Raw genomic sequence first — 24567 nt, 5'->3', positions numbered from 1 at the left:
ACAACAGATGGAAATTGGGCTGAAATTCAAATAAAGCCAGAGGTATCCCACTCTGTTTGGAGGAAGTGGGATGGGGGCACCAAGAAGCAGTACCACAAGCTTGCTGACACCCATTAAAGAAGAGCAGCAGACACAACCCACAGATCTGCTCACCTTCACAGTAAAGAACACTGAACTGTTAACCCATGCAGTGTCTGACTTGTGAACAAATCTGTCACAAAAGGGCACAACAACTTCTCCTGTGTGCCCTCACCTACTGAGACAAGAGCGAGGCAGCTGGAACAACCCACGCTGCCCTCCAGGCAACCTGAGGGTTTATTTTATATTGGGCAAGTCTCTGATTCAGTGGCTAGCTCATAAACTAGCCAAATCACTGAGGGCTGGAAGCTGCACTGCAGCCACACTGAGCTGGTGTTACCATCCCCATCCCTTCTGAAGCTTACTTGGATGTTTGGGTTCAACTGCTACTCGCACAATCGGGGTAGCTTCGAAGTTGAGAGGTGTAAATGGTGGACAGGCAGGTGATGTTGACAGTGTTGCAGACTTCAGCACAAAATCTTGCAGGCCTCCTATCCCTAATAGAAATTGGAAAAAAACACAAGGCAAAAAACAAAAAAATATCACCAACTGTCATATTAAATGATACTAAGAACTTGACCATCAAGTTAATAAAAGGTGAAATCATTCTAATTACAAAAGGAGGATTCAAGAATTCCTCATTGTTCATATAAAGTATCTGTTAAGATACTTGTCCATAAACTGGGTTCTTAAGTCTCTGGTGTGACACTTGATATTTAGTCTCACAGTTCCCACTGCATTCCCTCAGTATTTTAAAAGGCATGTTTATAGCTCTGAAGAACAGAAAGGACATGAGGAATTTTTTCCCTTCTAATATGTCCAAGCCTTTGTACAGCTCAGATTTAATTCTGGTGGTTTAAATTTAGAAAAATTTAGATTGCACGAGGCCAGCAATGGTCATCCAGTGCAACATCCAGGCAAAAGCAGGGCAAACTTCACAATTAGATAGAGTTGCCCAGGACCTTCTTCTCAAGGTTTAAACACTTCTCACAGTAGAGACTGCACAGCCTCTGCTGGCAACCTCCTCCAGTGCTTCATTATTATTATTGTGAAGAATGCTTTTTTTTTTCTTCCCACCCCCTCATGCCCATTTGGGATTCACTTTTTGTCCAACTTGATTCTTGTAAAAAATGAATTCATCCCATTGTAAGCTATTAATTCTCATTCTATTATACATTATAATACTGACAAGTTGAAGAAAAGTCAGATTAAATGGTAGTGATAAGAGAAAATATAGAAAAAAATATTAGCTATAAATCTGCAAAATAGCTGCTGTAAATGCATACTGAGTTTTGGCTGGCTGGCACATTTAAGAGAATGTGAAATTATTGCCTTCAAATTCCTAACCAACCGCACATCATTCATAATTTAGTCAAAGCTATTAAAACACAACTAGAAGTGTGTGAATAATAAAGACAACAAATAAAGCTGATATCAATTTATACAATCACTTTTCCTGATGCTCCTTCAATCATAAGCAATGAGCTTTGCAGTTCTAATGGAGTATGAATTAAATGAGCATGCAACTTGTAATGCCAGAGAAAACTGAAACCTTCAGCTCATAATCTGTATCTGCTTAAAAATCAAATTCCCATTGTAGACTGCAGGATATTTGTTCTCCTTCCTACTAATTCTCTCCTACATGCCTGAGAAGTTCTTCACCCCAACTCCCCACTATCACCCTAATACTTTACCAGGTTTTTTAAAATTTTTTTTGGCTTAGCTTTCTTCATTTGAGGCCAGAAACAAAGAGGGTCAGCTTCCACCCTATGAGATCACGCAAGAGTTTGAGGTCTGGAGTTTGAGTTCTACTGCAGATTCAGCTGCAGAATCAGGCTGTTCCTCCAGCTCTGCAAGCTGGATGCCTGGCCAGCAGGGTAATCCAAAACCCAAAATGTCATTATATAAGAAAACCTGCCTCAAAATAACTGGAAGCAGAACAACATTCAATGGCTTTAAATGCAGGATTGCAGATGCTACAAAGAAAATAAATCTGTATAAACTCTGTGTTGCACCTGACCTATGACCAGCATGTATTTCCTCTTTTTCACTTATTCAACATGTGGTTTGAATGAAAAACAAATGCTGGATCATCACCACCACCAGGGACTGAGAAAAGGGATGGGTCCATTTTATTCTGATCTTCTCCAGCTGGTAAAATGAAAATGATTTAGAATGGGAGGTGAACAGCTTCTTTGCACAGTGTAATGTGAACCAGAGAAATAAAGTTACCAAATCTTACTTCAGATAGACTCACTCTTCTCTTAACACGTTCCTGTACTTTTAATGTCATAAACAAAAATTGAAGCTTTTTGCTCTTCTGTTTCACATTTGAAGGCAAAAATACATGAAATATATGAGTATGGTACCAGTAATATACTAAAAACAAAAAACTGTCAGTTTTCATGAAAATCTGTTAGGCTTATAACCTGAGTGTTTTAATTGCTGAAGTGTGTGAGCTAGCAGAAAGCTGTGTCCAGCCATGTTGAATCTATTTAATTAAAAAATTCTTATGAATGAATGTTGGAAAAAATCTATAAAGATTCTTGGATACTCTTTTTGTACAACGCGATTACTAAGTAACTGCTAATGTGTTTTCTGAATAATTTTAGAGGAAGAGGTAACAGAACTAATTCCAAAGTACCACATGTCATCAATGGAAGTATTCCACTAAGTATGATGATACATAAATCTTAAAGTTAGTTATTGTCCAGACCACTGAAATTTGTTCTCTATTTGAGATCACAGATCTCAGATGTGTATCAATATGCTACTTGAAAGGTCTTAGAAAAATCACTCAAAAATTAAGCCTTAAAAAAAGCCTGTGAGACAATGGTAACTAAGACCTTCAGAGGTTGGTGGTTTGTGCTTTTAAAAGTAGACCAAATGATGGTTCAGGGAGAATTATTACAGAGGTGGTGAAATATGAGATTTACAAAGGTTCTTCCTTGAGTCCCTTCTCTGACTTGCCCTAGAAGATAAAAATAATAAATTAAGTATATACCTACCTGTACCACCAGATATTAGCATATGATAGAAGCTAAATGGTAAAAAGCGATAAGAACATCATGACTGAAATTTTCAAAAGGAGTAGGAGTTTTAAGACAAGTCTCAATTTACTTTTCACTTCTATGTCTTGCTGGTAACCACTACAACTTACACAATAATTTTGCTGCCTTTAAAGTATGCTTTTCCAGCTCAATTCAGCTATAAAGATCTGAACACATAAAAGATCAACTTCAAGGTATCTGTAATTAGTTCCTCTTGATGTAGAAAGATTTAGGCATTTAACGTTCTTTCAAGTTGAAAAAAAATGAGGCAGACACCACCACCACGATGAAGTTTTTCAATCAGATAAGGGAATAATTTAGTTTGCAGTGTGAAAAATCAAACAAAGAAGAATGAAAGCTGTTTAAATTTTAACTTCTGCCACATTGTTACTAGCCTCAGCACATTAGTTCAGTCGATCTTTATCTTCTCTCACTGATGATATCACCACTTAGGAATCCCGGGCTGCTTAGGAATGGAGACTTGTCAGGATTTGGACTAACACCACAAGGAGCTAAGGAAAGCAGAGAGCTGATGGTAATCTTCCCAGTAAGGCTCTGTCTCCACTGAAATCTATCATTTCTTATCAATGATACCTCTTTGGAAAGATTAGGACCTTACAATATATAAAGCTCCTGGTTTAAATGCTCCATGCACTTCTCTATGGAACAGTGAAAACCATGCAAGCTCCTCCATAATTCATGTGAATTATGTAGGTGTGAGGCAAATGTTTGTAAATCCACACAATCTGAAATCTCAAAGTGAGCATGTGCCTGTTGTTTCAACAGGATTGTACAAACACAATGACACCTCTACAATTTTCTTTGAGCAGTAATACAAATATTTTTATTGTGCCCTGTGAGAGACATTTTAAAAGAAACATCTTTAAAATGTGATGGAAAAAAAATGTATGAGAAAACAAATTCACAAATCCACCTTAAAAGTATGATTGGCTCTAGATGTTTCCAGCTCGTTCTTGAAGTAAATAGGCTAAAGGTCAACCAAAACAAACAGAAGAACAGCTATATTTGCCAAATAATATTAAATTAATAAAAAAATCTAGGAAAATGCTTCCATATCAATCATCATTCTTCCTCAAATCTATGCAAATAATTTTCCTTCTCCCAGTATGCAGATGAAGATTATGAAACATTATAACATTAGCACACTGTTACCCATTGGGTGACTATCATGGTTCTCTATAGCCAGAAAAATTTTAAGCATCAGCCTCCAGCCTTTCATTACTGTCTCTAAAAAAAAAAAAAAAGGAAAAGAGGGATTTTGTAAAGAAAAAGTGGCTTTTGGTAGGATTAAACTCAGTTACAAGAGTATGCCTTTTACATTTGAGGAATCTTAAAAGGTTTTACTAATCACTGAGATTATAAGACTAACTGCAGGGACAAGTAACTACTATGGCTTAAGAATAACTTGTATTATACATTTATCACCCCAGATTTTAAGCATGTTTCTCTTGTGTCTCAGGGGCACTGCTGAGAGACATCTGAGGGCAGAATTTGACCTTTCTATATTAGAAACTGTTTCTAGAAGAGAAGGGAATGTAAGTCAAGACACAGACCACATTCTAGTTGAGATTTCATCAACTTTTTCCATAATACACACCACATGTTAGCACAGATTGCTGGTGAGCCTCCTCCTCTCATCTCTAATTGTGCACTTCCCCCTCAATTCTTACTTGTTTCTAGGCAAGTGAAATTGTTTGCACGGAAAAAAGAATATTGTAAGGTATGTGTATGGTTTCAGCAGCTCTCAGATCAAATAATTTTACAGAAAATTTAATTAAACATTTCTTTTTCTGCTTTCCCAATTTTTTCCTGAGCTGGATCTCTAAAAATCACCAGTATCCAACAGACTGTAGAACCATTTGCCCCAGCTTCTTCCTGAGTTTCAAAAACACAAGTTCTACCTGAGTATGCACTGGAGATTAACATGAATTCAGTTTCTCAATACCAAAATGTTCAGGAGTAATTTTATTATAAAATTTCACTTTTCAGTTCACAGCAGTTGAGGGGAAATTGAGCCTAACTTTCTGATCAGATGAGAGAAAACTCAGCCATATTACAAATAATACTAGAACAAAACTCCCTCTCCCCAAGGGGCAGGATTGTGGTAAGACACTGGATGCAATAAGCAGCTTTTGACACAAGAAGCAACTCAGAACTTTACTACTGAATCCTCAGGAAGTGAAAGATGAAACAGTGCTGGAGCACCCCACTGAGTTCTTTCAGGAAAAGAACAGCAGTTCAAAGAACAAAGCTGTCTGCTTTCAGAGCTGCAAGGAGAGCAAGAATACACTCTAACAGAACATTCCCCTAAAATACCCCATTACTAGATTAGAGTTTCTAGAAGGATTGCAAACACACATAATGAGTAAACCAGTCTCATTTATCTTCTGCTGAGTATCTTTGGGAAAAAATATCATGTATTTCATTAGGCCCTTAGACTGCATGATAACACACATTTCCCTAAGTGCTGATTGAGCTGACAATTCTAATTATTAACATTCTTATACTTCTTCAGATGAGACTACGAACAATTTCAAGGAAACTGTAAAAATATCCTTTACAATAAACAGTAACATCTTTAAAATGTTACAGTGAATGGCTTGAGATCTACCTGCAATCAGTCTGTGTAACAAAGCTGACATCAAAGCTGAGTCAGAAATTCGCTTGCTAAAACACAAATTTACTTTAAAGTAAACAGAATTAAACCAAAATCTGTTAACATTCCAAATCCGACTTCTGGATTTACAAACGGTTGTAGTCAAGATGAAATATTGATTTCCTTAAGCTGCTTAATGAGACCAATAACTACAGAAATGAAAGTATTTCAAATAATCATGTTTTTCTTACAGTACAGAATTATTTCATTTATCATGCCATACTAATTTTTGGAGCTCAAGACTGAAGAAAATTATTCCAATTTTTCAACATTTATGTTTCAGTGTCATTTTAGCACAGAAACCTAGGAATTTCATACTTAGATCTGTAACAGACCTGCATCCATCTTTATGTATTATGAAATCAATACACTTGTAGCTCCACAGGAAAAAAAAAAGAAAAAAGGAAAAAAAAATCTTTACTCCAATTAAAATTACTTTAACCTTTTAACTGTAGAGCATTCTTGATAAAGGCACCGAACAGCACCTTTTGTGGTTTTATAAAATGGTCAGTAGCTGTCTTCAGCAATATATATGCAATATATTTTGCCTTAGCCCACACATTAAAATTCCTTTCCACACACCAGCTCAACCTGACATCACCTGAAAGCAGCAATCCTGAAGAACAGTAAATATGTGGACTGATCTCTGTGCAATGTGACCACACAGGCACTGGAGCTCACTTCAGTTACAGCCTCTAAGTCAAATCAATGCTTCCATTACTGCATGTGGGAAGCATTTAGTGCCACACAAAACTCTGCAAGGGTTTCTGAAACACAAACCAAATTTTAGATTTATAATTAATTTATATAGATTATTTTAATTTGACCCAACAGCAATTCATCTGAATTTACTTAATGTTTTAAAAAAAATTACTACCAGAACTTCAGCACCAGTTGAGAAAGGTTGCTGTCCCAAACATATGAAATTTAGGAATAGTTGTTTAACATATTTACTTTGATAATCTACAAGTCTTTTGAAATGCTGATTTGTTGTTGAGGGTTTTTATTTAGTAATAGTAAATGTGCTTTTATAAATAAACAAATTAAATTGCATGTTTTACTGGAAAACAGATCAGCTGAATTCCTATGAAGCATCCTATGCAGGGAAAAAAATTGCCCAGCAATCCTCTAAGAAAAAAGAAAGTCTTCTATTCAACACAGCTTTAACTACACTCTCTGAAGACTCTAGCTATCTTTCTGTGAAGATGAGAAATGATTCATGTGTAGCTCTGGAGGCCTCCCTGCATGTTCACACATGCTGGCCCATCCACTGCTGGTTCCTACTGGTAAAATCAGAAAACTATTAAACAAAAAAAATTAAAACACCAAAACTCCACCACCAACAACAACACTCTCATCCATTAACAAAACTCAACAAAACATTGAAGTGTTTGGTAAAATAATTCAGACTTAGGCTTGATATGAATATCTAAGTTTGTAAAAGGAACATACACCAAAAGATCCAAATTTCTTCCCTCAAGCTAGCAGAAGAAAAAGACAAATCTCCAGCAGTTATCTAGCAAAGGCACATTTGATATTGCTATTTTACACTTTAAAAAGGAGAAAAAGTTATTTTAAACCAACTTCTCTGGCTAGTTACATTAGAAAAAACTACAACAATCTTTTGCAGGACCACCATCAAAACGTTAGCTGTGTACACACAGTCGATTCCAGAAACCTATTAAAAGAGGACCATGTGTTATAGCATCATGAAGAGAATAGATATCAGAAGTATTAATCAAAACAATCACTTCTCAATTTTTATTTCCATTTTTTTTTTCAAATATTTCACCTGCATTGGAAGGCATGGATGTTCAGAAGGCAGAGGAGAGGGAGGCAGCAGCCTGAGGCTGGGAAGGGAAGCATGGAATCACTTGTGCTCTATCTGACTGAGCATGAAAACTGTTTAACATTAAAAGAAAGGAGATGGAGGCAAAGCCTTTCTACTTGAACACATAGCAAAGCTCAATATTTATTTCTAAGTAGACAATGGGAAGACAAAAACCCCCATACAATATTTTATTATTTTTATGAGACCACTAGAGGCAAGATGCAAATGAACAAAGATCTAAAATTCATTAGGGATTTCAGCACAATAGAAAACTTAAATTCTTTCTAATTTCTTGATCAAATGCTTCCTGTAACAGAGCAAAATAACATCAAATGACTAGTTATAGCATAATCTACAAACCACCCAAAGAGCAAATGCCATTTTAGGCTTTATTCAGTTCTTGTAATGCTTCCTGAAAATGGGCAGACTTCATGTATATACTGTTTTCTTAAACAGTAGATTTAAGAAGATTGTAAAATATAACTAACATCTGTTACTTTGCAGAATCAATTATAAGATGTTAAAATTAATTAAGCCTTCAGGCACTGATCTTGCAAAGAATTAATTTTAGAAGTCTTGGAAGTTTTGTCGTGTTTGCCTAGAAAAAGCTACATGATCATATCCCTACATATCCCAGGTACATGGGGAATTTAGAATCTACTACCAGAAGTGTCAATTACAAAGGACAATGGCAGTTAGTTCAAAAGCTCATTAAATTTTGTCCATCCACGTGCTGATTTATGTTTAACTGTAGAATCCCGATACATGTGATTTATATTTCATTACTTGAAGAAAGAACATAAGGCCTTTATCATCCAATACATCAGATAAATGCAAATACAGACTAACCAGCTATGAGGATATTCCAGACAGCACAGGCAGCACACTGCCTACCAAATGTGTACAATATCCTGTGGGAAATGCCTGAGCCATTGACCATTTATCCTGTTAACTTGTAAGACATGCAAGTAACTAATTAAAATTCAATTTTCCAAGACCTGACCCAATGCCTAATGCTCTCTTTTAAAGGCAGCCTCCCCACCCCCAACACATCTGTCTCTAAGTGATTTATGCTGCCTGATTTTGCTGCCTTGGGAAATATGGCTTAGGGTTCATCCAAAGCACCATGAATAATGGACTGCTTCAGCCTACATTATACAGAAATTGATGTTTACTTTAAATACAGTAATTTTCAAGATGGATAAAGAAGAATATAAAATTTCACATCAAACTAAAAGAAACCTTGAAGTAGCTCATTTGTAGTTACACAAGCAGTAATATTTTGGGAAATAATTAATCAGAAGGATTCTAACCAAATAAAGCACCTTTCAAATGTCTCAGATTTGGACTATTTGACATAACGGGTGTAAAACAGATGGCATTACAGGGAACAGGGATGTCTTAAATACACTTGTTATATCAGCAGCCTAGGAAGTTATTGATAATGAGTTATTTATCACAGGCTCCAGTTTAATAGCTAAACTAATTAAAAAATAAACAGAAAATGCATTCCAATTGTAAAAAAAAGAATAAAAGAAGTTGCTGCCACATGAAAACCTGTTACTGGGCCATTAATATTGACTTCAGATTGAAAATGATTCTTATTTTCCCACAAAATTATATTTAAACAATGGATTTTAAAAGTCAGCTTCACATTAAGTAGTACTGCCAGTCTGCCTCTGAGTAAACTAAGCATACCAAAATCAAGTATATTTAAAACGTAAAAAAACCCTAAAAGTTAGGAATGCTATTTATCCTCCTTATCCCTCCAAACCTGTTTCCCCCAAAGGAAAGAAGACTGTAATTTTCACCCTAATTTCTGATTACTTCAGTTAATGTATCATTGAGAGTTATTACTGTAATTTGCAGTCTGCATAATTTTGACTTCCTAAAATATTGCAACATATTAACTTCCATTAGCTCTAGGACAAGAAAAAAATGGGAAAGAAACTGAGATCATTCCTAAGGTATGAGAATTCTTAGGACTAGTGCAGAGGACCACATTATTAAACTGAGCTTTAAAACATTCCTGTATTTTAAAATGAAGATATTAAATAGAACTAATCTTGATTTTAATGCCTTGTTGCTAAAAAGCCCAAACCCTAACAAAACAACTAATAAGATTGAATTTTATTTACATCACATGAGTCTATATGGATTGAGAACATCCCCAACACTGCTGTCTTTGCTACAAACAGGCATGAGCCTCACAGTGACAAAAGATACCAGGGAGAGAGCTTGGAGCTTTAACACCACAACATGTGGAAAACCCTGTGTTTTAATTCCCTTTCTTACAGGAATATCACCAGGCACTGATCAATTCATTTGCATTCAAGGATAAAAGGTAAATAGACCCCACCCCAAAAGGCAGTCTGAGAACACCATCTCAAACACAGCTGGGATGACCCACAGCCAGCTATCCCCTAAAACACCAAGCCTGTCCCCACTTCTGGCTCCCCAGCACCAGCATTTGCCAGACTCTGGGTGAGACAATTCAGGATACTAAATAAACAGAGTAAAACTAATATAATAAAAAGCAATTTTCCCTCTCACCCAATTTGCACTCCCTCAACTCTCAATGCATTAAGAGGCTGCTTCTGACATTTTATCCAAGAACAGGCAAATCAACATATTAATCCTAGTGAAACCCCAATGGCATGATGACACCAACCACAACACCAGGTTAAACAACCAGCATCTCCAAAAACCTGTTAGAGATCTTGTCTCTCTTTCCCATCTATGTAGACGGAGCAGTTTAACACCTCTAGGCTGTCAAAGAAGTTTATTTGTGTCCATGCCCCACCCCTGTGCCCTCCCAAAGGAGGCCAGGCTGGCTGACACTGTGCTGCCTAAGCAGCAGAACCCACAGATGAGGTATCCAGTGTCACCCACAGGCAGCAGCAGTGGCTCAGATGCTGCTTCAAGACAAAGCAAAACCTTAAAACACAGAAAAGAAAAGTCAGCTGCTTTTCTGAACAAAAGAAATGTGGCCATTTGCCACTGCTCTGTATCAGCTTGAAAAACCTTGGAACACTTCCAGATAGATAAACCTTTTTTACTAAAAATGAGAGGCATTTCTGCTAAAAATGCCTGAGCACTAAAATGACTCTTTTTGGTTGAGAGGCAAGGCTTTCAACACAGTATGTCATACTTCCCGATGGCACTGTGGACACAAAAGAATCTGTTAAAAATGGAGTATGTTTTTAGTCCCATTTCCAAAGTAAACGCAACTCCTGTAATCACACAGGCTCCCCTCAACAACTTCTAAACATGCTGTCAACTTCCACTAAGCTCACCAGCGAGAGAGAGCAGAGGGTTCAGGTGTAATTAAGTTTCCACAAGTTATGTAAAATCATTGGCTAAGTACTGAAGGGAGACCAAAATTGGTGATCTCACTGCAGAAAGGGCAGGCAAACACGATCACTGCATGTCCTGCCTGGAGCAGCTGCCTGGCGACCAGCACGCGCAGCCCCGCAGCCAACTGGGACGCAACTGCAGCAGAGAGGGGAGCTGAGGATTTTAAGGACATCAGTCCACAGGAATCCAGGCTTTGTTAGCAACACTGCTCGGAGAACTTTCTATTTGAACATCACAAAACAATTATTCTTTTGTGCAAAAGCTCCGAAAAATATAACCACCGGGATTCTAGACGTTTTTACATCCCATTCTGAGAGCTTCTCAATCATGTGTGCTTTCAGCTGCCTGATCCTCATCAGCTCCAGCAGCCTAAAGAGTGGGGAATGGGCATGAATGTCTCTGTGTAAGTGCAATAAGTGATGGAACAAGAACTACCAGCAGGTTGCATTTTCATTTACAGTAACGAGTTCACAGCCATGCAGCTCACACCAGTTGGTGACCCAATACTTCAATATTGTACAAATCTTAACATATGACACTTGGAAAACATCAAGCCTTTGGATGAGTATTAGTTGCTCAATGTTATGTTTCAGAAATGCAGTTAGTCACTGAAACAGACTTGTATCAAAGCTGGCATTTCATTGAAGCTTAAAATGTCAGTAACAGATAGACAGACTCATGTCCCATACACTAACTTAAACAACTGTAAAACTTACACACTCACAGTGGAGCTTTTCTATTTTCCCACCAGTACATTGTCTCAGCACAGGTCTGGCTACATTCAAGACAATAAGAGTGCACTTAAACCAACATCAAGAGTCTTAGAAAAAAACTTCCCAACTTCCAATTTATTGGGATGACAGAAATTACCTCTATTTTGTCGGAAAAACTTTGACTCACATCACAGCTGGGGTCCTTACACTCCCTGCAGTTTTCCTACTGCAATCCCACTGTTTTTACACAGACAAGGACCAGAAGCAAAGACTGCAATATAAAATTCTCTCCACCAAATTAGGTGAATTATCAACCAAAACATACATGGAGATTACCAAATGTAAAACCTCACAAAAAACCATTAGCTACAGACCATGACAGTCATGACAGAGGAGCAGCCTTGGAAAATGGAACTTCTAATTTTTAAAAATCACTCTTGAATTTTGCCCCTATACATAACAGATCTCACTGGAAGGAATTAGGTAGCAGGAAGCAAGAAAGTTTAGAAAAGAACCATACTTCTTTAAGTCTTAATTAGATGTAAAAAGATATCTAAATTTGGTTCCAGGCATTAATGACAAAATTTAAAATACAATCAAAGTAAGGTGAGCAAGTGTTCTGCATCTTAAGGCAACTCAATGTTTACAGCCCTTCAAACATTATTTCCTGTCTATGACTAGAATTTAACAATTCTTTATACATAATGTTCTTACCCATTCAGATTGTGAAACATGTAAAACTAGAAGTACTATCAAGGCTTGCTCTTTTCAAACCATACCATTTTGACCAGGAAATTACAATCGTTTTACTAGGTAAATATAAATGGAGTTGAAACTTACACTGCTTGGTTTGCAGAATACTTCTAGTAAATATCAGCTTTCCCAATTATTTACTAAATCAAAAAGCACTACAAACAATCTAAACTTTGAACCCAAACTATCCAGTGCTGCCCCTTTAATAGTGTTGTTTAGCAGTGCTCCACAGTTTGACATCAGTTGATAATCCTAAATATAGCTGTGCCTTAAGTCCCCCCCACAGTTCACAGCCCAGACAAAGCCAGCTCCATGACTCACAGCCTGACACAGGCCAAACAACCCTCACAACACTTCTGCAATTTCAGCTGAGACACCAACAACATCCAAATCTGGGATAATATTTAGAAAATAAGTCATTGAAACACAGCCTTTGTTAACAGGCTCTTGACTTTTGAACCTTGCTGTTTGTTACACAGGATTGAGATTCTCTGTGAATCATGTCCCTTCAGTGGGGTTATGTGCAAAAACAACTCCAAACTGGTCTTCCCCACTCCGACTCCCGTGCCCTCAGTGCAACCCTCACTGCTTTCTCTGAACTCCTTGAAGAAGCTCTGGTAGCAACAGACAATGGAAGCAGAGCAGAAATATCCAAAGCAATAAATGAAGGCTTCTGCGGCCAAATGTAGAAGTGGTGGCATTTCACAGCCACAGACAGTATTTATTTATTTATTGTAAGGATGCTGGGTATTACAGGGCTACCACACAGTAAGAGGAACACTTCTCCACACCAGGTGGGAAAGCAGGAATCCTGCTCCTCTCCCCCTTACACTTCACATTAGTAAGTGTTCCAGGAATTTAGAACACATTCAAGTAAATTGCCCTCACAGTTTAGTGGTTTTGCATAAATAATGCCAGTTAAAAGAAAAGCTTTTTCGTCTGCTTAGGCTGTGGTTAACTAAAATATTCTCATATAGTCTTACTTTATTGACATGGGATAACTAAGGTAACACAAATTAAAAGTAGAGGTAGAATAACAGATGGAGAGAGAAAGGTGGAATAGAAAGGGAAAACAAGAGGTTAACAGTAAGATTTGGGCTGGGGAGCTTAGGGGGAAAAGGGTCGATTTCAGAGACATGTTAACACTCCAAAAACAGCTGAGGGAGGTCCAGCCTAATTTCTACAGTCCAGCTATTAATCCGAGCAGAAGGCAATTAGTGTAGCCATGAAAGTTAAAGAAACATTCAGAGAGGAGCTCCTTTTCTATAAAAGAGTAGCTTTTCTCAGGACAAAGAAAGTGTCAAAAAAAAAAAAAAAAAAAAGAAGCTGAACAAGACGTTTTCATGGCAGTGGCTTTACTTAACATTACACTGCCTCTGAAACCTGTACACTTCCAAGTGGAGCTAATAAGTAGGAACCACGCTGATTGCAGATTTTTGGCTCTCAGACTACTTGGTGAGATTAATTTAATTTAGAGTCAAAACATTTGTAGATTTTCTGCATGAAGAAATGTACATTAAAAACTACAATCCAAAGTTTCCACTACACTGACAGTACTGAGAATCCATATGAGACCTTCATCCAAAGCTGAAATAGCAGAACTTCTTGTGTTGTATGAAAAACAGTGCCCTCTGGCTTCATGCTAAATGGGAGTAAGAAAACAGTATAAGAATAAAACAAGATAACTGGTTCCTATAGCCAGTTCTTGTAAAAACATGTAAATTACATGACAATTCTCTAATTACCCTAATTTGTCAGGGAATCATCATAACTCAGATGCCCTGAATATTGAGATATTTCATATACAAATCAAAATATAATCCTTATCAGAGAGCTGTACATATGTTTCAAGAAACTGAAACTCAGTGGAAACCACTGAGTTTCAGTTTCTTGAAACATATGTACAGAAAACCACTAAATTTGTTCTTTCGAACTGTTTTGTTCACAGGATATTTGTTTAAAGATGGGGAAAAGCCTTATTCAATCAAATTTACATAAAGGAGTTTCAAATTTGCAGAACCTTAGCAAAGATTTTACACAGAAACAGAGAAGATTAGATATTCACAAGAACTGTAAATCTTTTATTGCTAAACACATACAGAGAGCAACTTCCTGTGTACTAAAGGTGAAAATGGAAAGACTTTTAAGAAAATACTCAGAAGTGAGTAACTATGCAAAAGTAGTGACAAACTACATGTAATAATAAAGCCTACACTGCCTAGAAAAACCATGTTTATTTATCCATCACTTCAGGGCACAGAGACATTTTGAGACAACTAAAGTAACTTCTAGATCCAAGTTGCTCCTCCCCTGCCCAAAGTGCTACACATGGTAAATTGCAGAAGTAAAAATACCATGAATGAGAATATTTTCTATCATTAATACAATTATTTGAGTTATTTGGGTTGTGTTGGGAAAAGCACAGTGCTCAAGAGTGCAAAGAATAAAGAAGCAGGACTGTATTTGAGGCCTTGCAAGAGAGAAGCTGTGTTAGCAACAGAGGTGCACACACATGAAATACATCTCTATGGTATTAAAAACAATGATTATCCACATGGATAACTTTATGATTTAATGTCATCTTTCACAGCCTTTTGTATCTTTGCAACTGCACACTTGAGTGCAAGTCCAGCCTAAATGACACCTACAAGGCAGTATTCCAGTTACAATTTTATTTAGTTACCTGCCCCGAAGTATACCATGATTTGATACTGACAAATGTCTACATTTCACAACTACCTTTTAGTACATTAACTGACTACCTGTGCAATGAAGATGCAACCTAATTCATCTGATGGAAATTGAACTTTACCTGCCAAAAACAGAGAAAGGAATAGCCAGATGATTAAAAGTACATACATCTTTTCAAAGATTTCAGGATTTGATTCATGTGCACCATCACAGTAGCAAGAGAGATGTATTTTCCATAAATAACACTGCAAAACCTCAAATTCTTTTAATATAGAACTTCTTTTCTGCCTTGGTAATTGGCCACATTCCTAAACAGATTTGATTTATGGTGTCTTTTTCATGTTTGAATGACTATACATGAATTTACATGCAGAAAGGCATGTATTTTCAAACCCATTTGTGCTTAAAGCAATTATTTTGCACCTACTTCTGAAATGACACTGAATACTCCGTTTGAATTTCAGAAACCCATGGTCACATTAAATAAAGGAAATGTTCCTTCAAAACAGCTTTCTCAAAGTTTGAGTTCTATGGCAACAACTTCTGGAAAGGCAATTCTCTAGCATATTTAATTCAGAAGGAAGAAAAGCCTAATGCCATTTTGTACAGGGGGATAAAAGTTTCAATTATATATAGTCTAAATACAGAGCCTTGCTAAATCAGGTAATTTACACCTCTGTTAAAAACTGAGCCTCAAACACTAACTCCTCAAGTGAGGCCTGTTTGCTGAGTCTCTCAGACATTGACTCCAGTGCCCTGATGTCCCAAACTGATGTTTCCCACTCTTGATCCAGCATTTCATAGCTGCACTTACAGGCAGGATTTTCTTAGAAATGGAATGCTATTAACTTTGAGAACAAAACTGAAGTCACTGTGGCTCCTCTGTTATAATTCTTCATTGAGTAATGGACACTAAAGTCTCTTTAGAGATTTTCCACCAATCAAGGCAAGTTAGATGGTTTCCCTTAGAACCACATCAGAGGAAAGGAGCAAGCAAACAGCTACACTACAGATACCTACTGAAAAATGCTGACATTCTAGTTTTAAAGAGGATACTGCCTTTAAAAATATACAACACACCAAAGGAAAAGAAAACATGCTCCAAGCAATTTTTATAAGTAGACTAAGGGGCATAGCATTCAGGCTCTTCAAATGAAAACATGAGGTCATTTCCCCAAATGATCACTGACGCATCTCAGTGTGCTGTAAAAATACACAAATGCAACACTGCAGATGTGAGCTGAGCAAATAATTTCAAAACTTCACCTTAAGATTTCTCTTACCATTTTACATTGATGATAAATAATTTATATTAACTACTGTAACTTCTTCTCTTCATACAGTATTGGAAAAGAGGTTCATTAGCCAAGTAATAAATACAGATATTTCTGCAGATAACTGTTCTCCCTTTATTTTTACACACACTTTCACTGAGGAAAAGACTGAAAATAGTACACTGATGGTGACTTAAAGACAGTAAGGTGTGAAATACTGGGGGAAATCCCTGTCTTCTCATTTTAAAGAGACTTGCAAAATTACACCCATCCAAGCACTCAGAGAAGATTTGGAAGTTTTGGAGATAAGCCAAGTAGTACCTGTGACCTAAAGCCAGTTAGCTACTGAAAAGCTGAGTAACATCTGCCCAGGGGCAGTGACTGCAGAGGTCAATTGTCCACTCTGACACAAGAGGAGTCAGCCCCTCTACCACTGGCCCTGAATTCTGAACAATGAAGAGCAGTGTGATAACAGGCACTGGACAAATTTGAAGTCTCATGACCAAGAATCATTTATTTCTGCAATAAACTCTGGGGTGATAAACAGACAAGTGCCTGCACCTCAGAGCCTGTGCCCACTCTATTTCTGGATGTTTATATTAAGGAGCTGCAGAACATGTGCCTGCTGCTGTGCTCTGAGCTCCTCCAAGCAGCAGTGCTATGAAACTGTCTCAGTTCTTGTTAGCCCCACTGCTGCCCACAGGCACACAAGCAGCAACAACCAACACTGACAAGTCTGGGCAGTTTTCCTTCTGGTATTATTTGGGAAACTTCAAGCAGCAGCAAGAAGCTGTGTGCATACAAACCCAAAAGAATCAGGAGTGCCTGCCTCACATTTGAGAAAATATATAGAAATCTAATTTCCATTCACACAAAAGCTCCGTTTTTACAGATTATAAAAATTAAAAGCTGCTATAAAACTGGCATAGAATGTTTCATTTCATTCTCCCCTTCCTCAAAAACTTAATCATTTGCATTTTTTGACATTATAATCCAGCAGGGGTCAAGAGCAAATTTACAGGCATTGTTATAGATGAATGTATTATGACTTTAGCTTAAATAGTCTTATACAGTTCAAATTTTAAACTATGATTTAAAAACCCCTTGTATTTTAGTGGCAAGACTAAAAACATTTGTGAGATCTCATAATCAACTCCTGAAAATTAGAGCACAGAACATTCCAGAGGCACTAGAGAATTTAGAAGTGTTTCTCCTCAGAAAGGATTACTACACTTATGATTTCCTTTTATAGTCTTAATAAGCTTCAGTCAGAAAAACAGAAAAAATACTCAAAAAGCAATTTAAATTCTCAAAAAAACCACAAAAACCAAAGAAACCCACCAAAAACCCACTCAACAAAAAGGGCTTTATAAGGGAACTATTAACCATTCAAAGTATGCTTACAAAAAAATTTAGCTGAGTTAATAAAGACACATGTCAGTGCTATAACTCTGACCTAAGACATGGCATATTTTTTCCCTCTCAAGTGATATCTTGATATTGATTTGAAAACAAGGTAATGAATCCCTTATTTCCTTTGCAATTAAATTTGTCAAGTCAAAGCCCCCAGAGTAAACCACATGGAATGATAAGGCAAACAGGGCAAGGGAATCTCAGCAGATGATCAGCAAAATACAGTTCTAATTTCATTTGGTGCTAGTTCATTAGCTGTGCACTATGTCATGCTATGTTGCCCTCTAAGCAATACAAATTTCTCAGCCTGCCTTGTTAGAAAAGCAAAGAGCAGGAACTGCAAAGGGACTAAATCCACTACAGCAAAAATAGAGTTAAAGAAAATGGTTTCAGTTTCCAGCTCTGAAAGAGGCCAAGCAACAGATTAACTATTATGTCTTTAGCTCAAAGAAACAAATTGAACATATTCAATGTTTCAACAATCTAACTATTAATAAAACACTAACTGCGTAGGAAAATAATATATATACTACGGTGTCAGGTAAATGCAACAGTTCATGGAGATCAAATGTCAGTCAACAACAAAATCTATTAAATTATATACCTATTCCTCAACAGGGCTGAATTACTAAAAACAAACTAAAAATGCTATTTTTAGCCTTAGAAGGCAATTTCATAGACATTATAAGATGGCAGTTAGAGATAAAAATTGTAAGTATTCCAAAACGGAAGACAAAGGTTTGAGTTTTCTTTGTTTCATTCAGTATTTTGGGCTAAGTTCAGTAATATTCTGGAGGAAGACTGCCCTCCTGTGTTCACCCTCCACAGCAGGCTGGGCTCAGACAGCCCCTGCAGCTGGAATCACTTCAAGCTGCCCATTTTATTTATTTAATTTTTTTTTAAATAATCACATTACTGATTCAGAGAGTGAAATTAGCCCACCAAATGTTTGCACAGAAATACAAGGCTGGTGAACAGCAGGCGTGTTCCTAGTGCTCTCACAGAAGGTGGCAATGCCTGCTAGCTGGCACCAGGCCTAGAAAGCCATTCTGGGCCTTTAAAATGGCATTGCTGCTTGCAGCTGCTCTTTGCTCTTAACAGAGACTGCTTATTAAAAGCCCCTAAATTGTTCAATGAAGTCCTAAAGGAATAAAATGCTTGTTAGACACCTTGTAATGAGGTTAGCTGTACTCCTTCACACCAGCTCTTCATGCTACTGCAGTTCTATGGCACCTATCTTCAGAAAGGTACCAAAAAATCCAGAGGAATGAATCCATCATCACCCACATTTCCTGCACCACATTGTTCCCATGTCAAGAATCCTGTCAGTGCTTTATAAATAATTAGAACATGAAAGAACACTGTATGGGAAAACGAGCATTTTAGAAATGGAAACACCAAGGTACACAACAGTGTGTCATGTAGGAAGTCTGACTGAGCTGGCAACAGGAGGGACTTCCAGATTGCTGCTTTTAACAATGTCATTTGGTAAGTTAAAAAACAAAATGCTCCTAATTGGGTAGAACTCTTGATATTCACATAGCTAACTGCACTTGAGAACATTCAGGAAATCATCTAGCCTCCTATGAGCCCTACGCTAAAGCACTACAAATCTAGTGGCAAGGGAAAAGCTTTGCTTTTAACAGTATTCAACAAGACACAAAAAGCACTTCAATAGTTGTATAGGCAGCTCTAAGAAAAATCTAGGTGTTGCACACTAGCAAACACAAGTCCATTGTTAGGGTACTTGTGGATAAAAAGCAGCACACATATCAATAATTTCAGATGCTTGTCATTCAGAGCTTGTGTGTGTGCATGCACAACGTGCCTTGAGATAAACTCTACTCCAATTAACAAAAATGTATCACTGAATGATCCTTCAATGATTCATTCAGGAAAAACATGAGACTGAGTCAATAAAAAAAATCCCACATTCATTTACACAAGTATCTAAACCAGTGTTTTCAAATGTGTATTTTTTTTACATCAGCACTTGTTTACCTTTCTTAGCAATGATAATCAATATCTCAATGGTATGAGAATCTTAAGCCCTTCATCTGTGCATGATATGATCACAAAAAAACCACTGCCTCTTTTCCCTTTTTTTTAAATACTTCTTTACACTATCTCCAACAACCCTTTTTTGCAGAGAACAAAAAAAGGTATTTTGTTTTCAATTATAGGACAGAAACAAGAAAAATTTTAAAAAAGGGAGGAAGAAAACAAGAAGCTATTATTCTGTGCATCTGGAGGGCATGCACTTGTTAAATCTTTACTTATGAGCCCAAATTACTTTTTCCTCACATACTGCCTCATGATTATTCCTTTGTCACTCTGGGGATCACTCAGTTCTTTTTATAGCCTTCAACCATAAGAATTTCACAACAATTGTTGCAAAGTGATGCTTTTCCTGTAATTGTACTTTTTCTTTGACTGCTTCAAGCAAATAAATAAAGTAAACAAATAAATAAATAAATGTATATACATAAAGGGAAGAGATTCTTACATGGGAACAAGTAAATCAACCATCCCATCTTCTGGCATTCACTGTAATTCAGACTTTATTAATAGTTCAAGACACTGGTGTAAGAGAGTTTTAATTTAGACAAATATTCTTAACATAGAAACATAATTGAAATTATTTAAATTGCATTTAATAATCTCCTTTGTGGAGCTTTCAACACTGTTTCAATTTAAGTTATTGTTTTACCTCATGGTAAATTTCCTTCATGGAAAGACCTAATAAGTGCTGCTTTCCCACAACCTTCATTAATAAAAAAATGAAAAAGAAAAATTGTTTATGGTAGTGTTAATTCTTCTATTTGTGTACCTGCATTATCAGTCTCTACAGCTTGGTACACGATACCTAACACTAATTGGCAAACAGAAGGAACATCTAAACTAAATCAATTACTAATTCTAACTAACCATTTCTAATTTTCCTTTTCAGAAGAGAAACCAAGCACTAGCAAGGACAGCTATGATAATCAAATTAGAGAGCAGTGGATTTCAGGCTACAGCCAGGGCTCACCTCCTGTCCAACACACCCCCTCTGGAGATGTCTGCACAGAGCAGGAACCTCAGTGCCACTGATAATCCCAAGGAAGTGTCCCAGCAAGAACCTAAGCTACTAAAACACTCACTAAACTAAAGCTAAAACCTCTGGATAGCCAGATGATTGTCTACATCAAACTCCTTTCTCTATTTTTGCTGTAGGAAAGAAGGACAAGCCTTTAAGGAGCATGGGACAACTAGAACGGCTTGCTGTTTGCACAGATGATATCATGGAAACAAAGACCAGTGTTAGTGTCTCTAAGACAAACACACTATGCTTCATTGCCCTTTCTGCTGGGGGTGTTTTGCAATCTCAGATTTTCATCAATTAAAAGGAGAGTCGTATTTTAAGGAAATGTTAATATTGCTCTCTTTTTAATTGAGCAGAAGGAATAAGGGATTACATCTTCCATCTTCAGTAAAATGACCTCTGTATCAAGCTTTGTCTTTGATCACTAAACCTTTCCATAAGCCAGTATAAAGGATGAAAAGGCCACTTACTAGAACCAAGCAGATCCTCCCTTGTAAGAAACAACAAATAAATAATAGCAAAAACCCCCAAACCCTTATGAAAAAAAACATATAATGAAGCTTAAAGTGGAAATAGGCAGATATGATTAACTGTGTATTCCTTATGGCAATAACTTAATTATACAGAGTGAAACCACAAAGCTCTCAGAAAAGCTTCCTTAATTTACTGGATAATCCACAAGCAATTTCCTTATATGGCTGGAGAGAAATCACTGCTGTGTGCACTAAAGCTGCAAGACAAATGGCCTTACAAACAGAAATCACTGTTGCTAACTGGAATAATAAAAGTCTTGCATCACCATTGTTACACATTCCTTTCATTTAAATGCATTGCATATTCTTCTGAGTGTGAATAATCATCATCAAATCATTAAACAGCTTACTGAACTTATGTAAATTAACAGTGCAGCCTTACAGGGAAATGGGAGAAATAAAGGAAAAGCATTTAGGATTTTTAGTCTAAAAAAATCTTTAAAATTCCATTGGGTTTAAAAACCCAACATACAGACTTGAATTTATATGCTTCAGGTAAAAATGAAAACTTGCTTTGTTACATCATTTTACAATGATGTGATGATAAAAGATGAAATAGCTAAGATTGTCTGTGAATTCTGATGTTAAAATTCTAATGAATTCTTCTAAATATGAGACCATTTAGAACTTTTCCTACTCAAGCAAACTGCTTTTCTTTATAGAAAAATAAGACCTCATTGAAGAGCAGCCTTCAGCACTGGCCTACCAACTAATTCTGGTAAAATCTGATGGTTACAAAAACCTTTCTTAAATTTGGTCCAACTCTTAGCACCAAAGACATAACAAAATCCTCACAATATATTTTTCTCTGCTGGAGGCAGCTCCAAGAGTATTTACTGTTTGCTAGGCACAAAGACCACATAATTTTATCTTTACTGCAAAGTGTTTTGGGATCAGTTTCCCTATTTTTTTTCAAACTCCTAATCCCTTTTTCAACTAAACAGACCATATACTTAATATATTTTCTCACACACTCTCACTCAGCCACACTCACTCAAACTCTTTTCATACTGCAAATAGTCAACTAGAATCACACCACAGTAAGGTATAATTCAGAATTTTAAAATATTAAGCTTCCAAATAAAAGTAATTCACCAGCTGCTTATGTTCTGAATGCTAGACCCATAATAAAAGAGACAAAGCAGGGTTAGGTGCCTAAATTAAAATATTTCAACCCTTACAGAGTACACCTACTTTTCATTTACTGAATATATACACCATAAATTTCTAAAAATCAGGCAGTACTCATTCTAGAGCAAAGCAGGCCAGAATCTGGCACAAAAGAGCATAACTCAATGATTAAGTTGACTTTTACAACTTTGTCCATAGAGAAAGTGAAAAAATTGCCACAGCCATAAAAGAAGTAATTTTTAGCACCAGGGTTCAAACAGACCCATAAATAAAACTTCACTCATCCACATCACTAGTAAAGTCACATTAAAGAATTTCCACTGTTGGGAAAATATTATAAATAATCCTTGCAATCTATGAAATATGGAAATTTGCTACTGCCTTTGGCAATTCCTGGCAGCAATGCTTACCTGGCAATCATCCAGCTTGAAGATGACAGGCTAATGTAATCTTTTCTCCTATTCAAAGTGTACAGAAATCCCAATTTAATTAGACTGCCTTCCCTTTTTGCACATACAACATGCTTAGAAATATTCATGGATTTAAGGTTTCATATTTATTAATCATATTAAACCAACTTCAGTGTATTTTGGACGACATAAGGATTCAGGCTCTAGGATATTAAATCCTAATTCTTACCCAGAACATTTCCTGCAGGCACTTCCTCAAGATCTTCAAGCTCTCTTCCCATAAGTAAGTAGAGGTTCTCCAAAGTGCAGCACGTCATGTGAGGGACTGCTGGCAGACCATCAGTGGCAGAGCACTGGGATGACAGCTACACAGACACAAAACCACCATTTGGACATTCATCACTCAGCTCTGATAAAAACTTCTTCCACAAAACCTCCTCCCATTCCAAAGCTTAAAAATGCAATCCAAAGCATTTTCATCTCAAATCTCAAATGTCAGAAACCAACAGACACTCCCAAAAATCCAGACTTGAGGCAAAGACGTGAATGTTACCAAGAAGATAAAAGATAATGCTTTCTTTGGCAAATTTTAGGTGTGTACTACCTCTACCTTGCTTTTCCTTATCACTGAAAAAACAAATGTTTTAAGTAAATTCAAAAGTAACAAACTTCTTTGCTCAGAATCTCAAAACATTTAACACCAGTTTTTCCCAGTACTATTGTGGACCTTCTCTTAAAAAATTGCTTTTTCTTTCACTTTTTTTTTTTAAACAAAATAAACACATTGGATTTACAGTTAGCTAATACAACACTGTACTTAAAACTATTTTGGAAATGTTATGGTTTATAATGAGTTTACAGACACAATCAGCTATTAGCACAACTACCTAAATTACTTTGATACTTTTTGGAATTATTAACGGGAACATTTTTCTTTTTTTTTGAGTGAAACGTGTAAGAAGTTAAGTCATCAGTTTTTCAAAAGAATCCCAAGTTAGTGCAACAGTTCACAGTCAGCTCTTACCTTATGCAAAGACTCAGCAGGATCATATTTTGGTCCTAAAACAAAGATTTTCTGCCCTCTTTTCACCACGCCACTGAACACTCTGGCAAAAGCAATGAAATGCTCCTTGTTGTCTGCTTCCTGTTTCACTGCCTTTGAGATCACACTGTCTCCTTCACCAGGGAGCTGCTGCTCTTCACCTGACCAGTCAGAAAAAAATATATTAAGCATAAAAGCACTTTCTGCCTCATCATCTGGAGGAAAAAAAATATTTACATATTATATTGTCACATGTGGCCAATCACAGAATTGTTCCCATTAAAACAGATCTTTAAGATCCTGAAGTCCAAGCCAGCACTGCCAAGTCCCACCACAAGCCCATGTTCTTTAGTGTAACATGGTTTAAATATCCCCAGGGACAGTGACTCAACGACTTCCCTGGGCAGCCCCTTCTAATGCTTTACACTGCTGGCCAAGAAATATCTCCTCTAAACCTTCTCTGCCACAACCTGAGGACATTTCCTCTTGCCCTACCACTTGTTACTTGGGAGAAAAGACCAACCCCCAG

The 24567-nt window shown here is 36.8% G+C and overlaps 1 protein-coding gene across 1 annotated transcript in view; it reads right to left on the bottom strand.

The window, feature by feature from the left end:
- Positions 1-24567, bottom strand: part of EFL1 (elongation factor like GTPase 1) — a 63089-nt gene that overhangs the window by 20074 nt on the left and 18448 nt on the right. Inside the window, exons 14-16 of the mRNA XM_063169813.1 lie at positions 24021-24199; positions 23226-23361; positions 444-575 (exon numbers count right to left, since the gene is read on the bottom strand). Of these exons, the coding sequence (XP_063025883.1) occupies positions 444-575; positions 23226-23361; positions 24021-24199 (447 nt within the window). The remainder of the gene's footprint in view (positions 1-443; positions 576-23225; positions 23362-24020; positions 24200-24567) is intronic.

The sequence above is a fragment of the Melospiza melodia genome, chromosome 15, assembly GCF_035770615.1.
Source record: "Melospiza melodia melodia isolate bMelMel2 chromosome 15, bMelMel2.pri, whole genome shotgun sequence".
NCBI classification, from domain to species: Eukaryota; Metazoa; Chordata; class Aves; order Passeriformes; family Passerellidae; genus Melospiza; species Melospiza melodia.
This window is presented reverse-complemented; position numbering and strand designations above follow the sequence as displayed.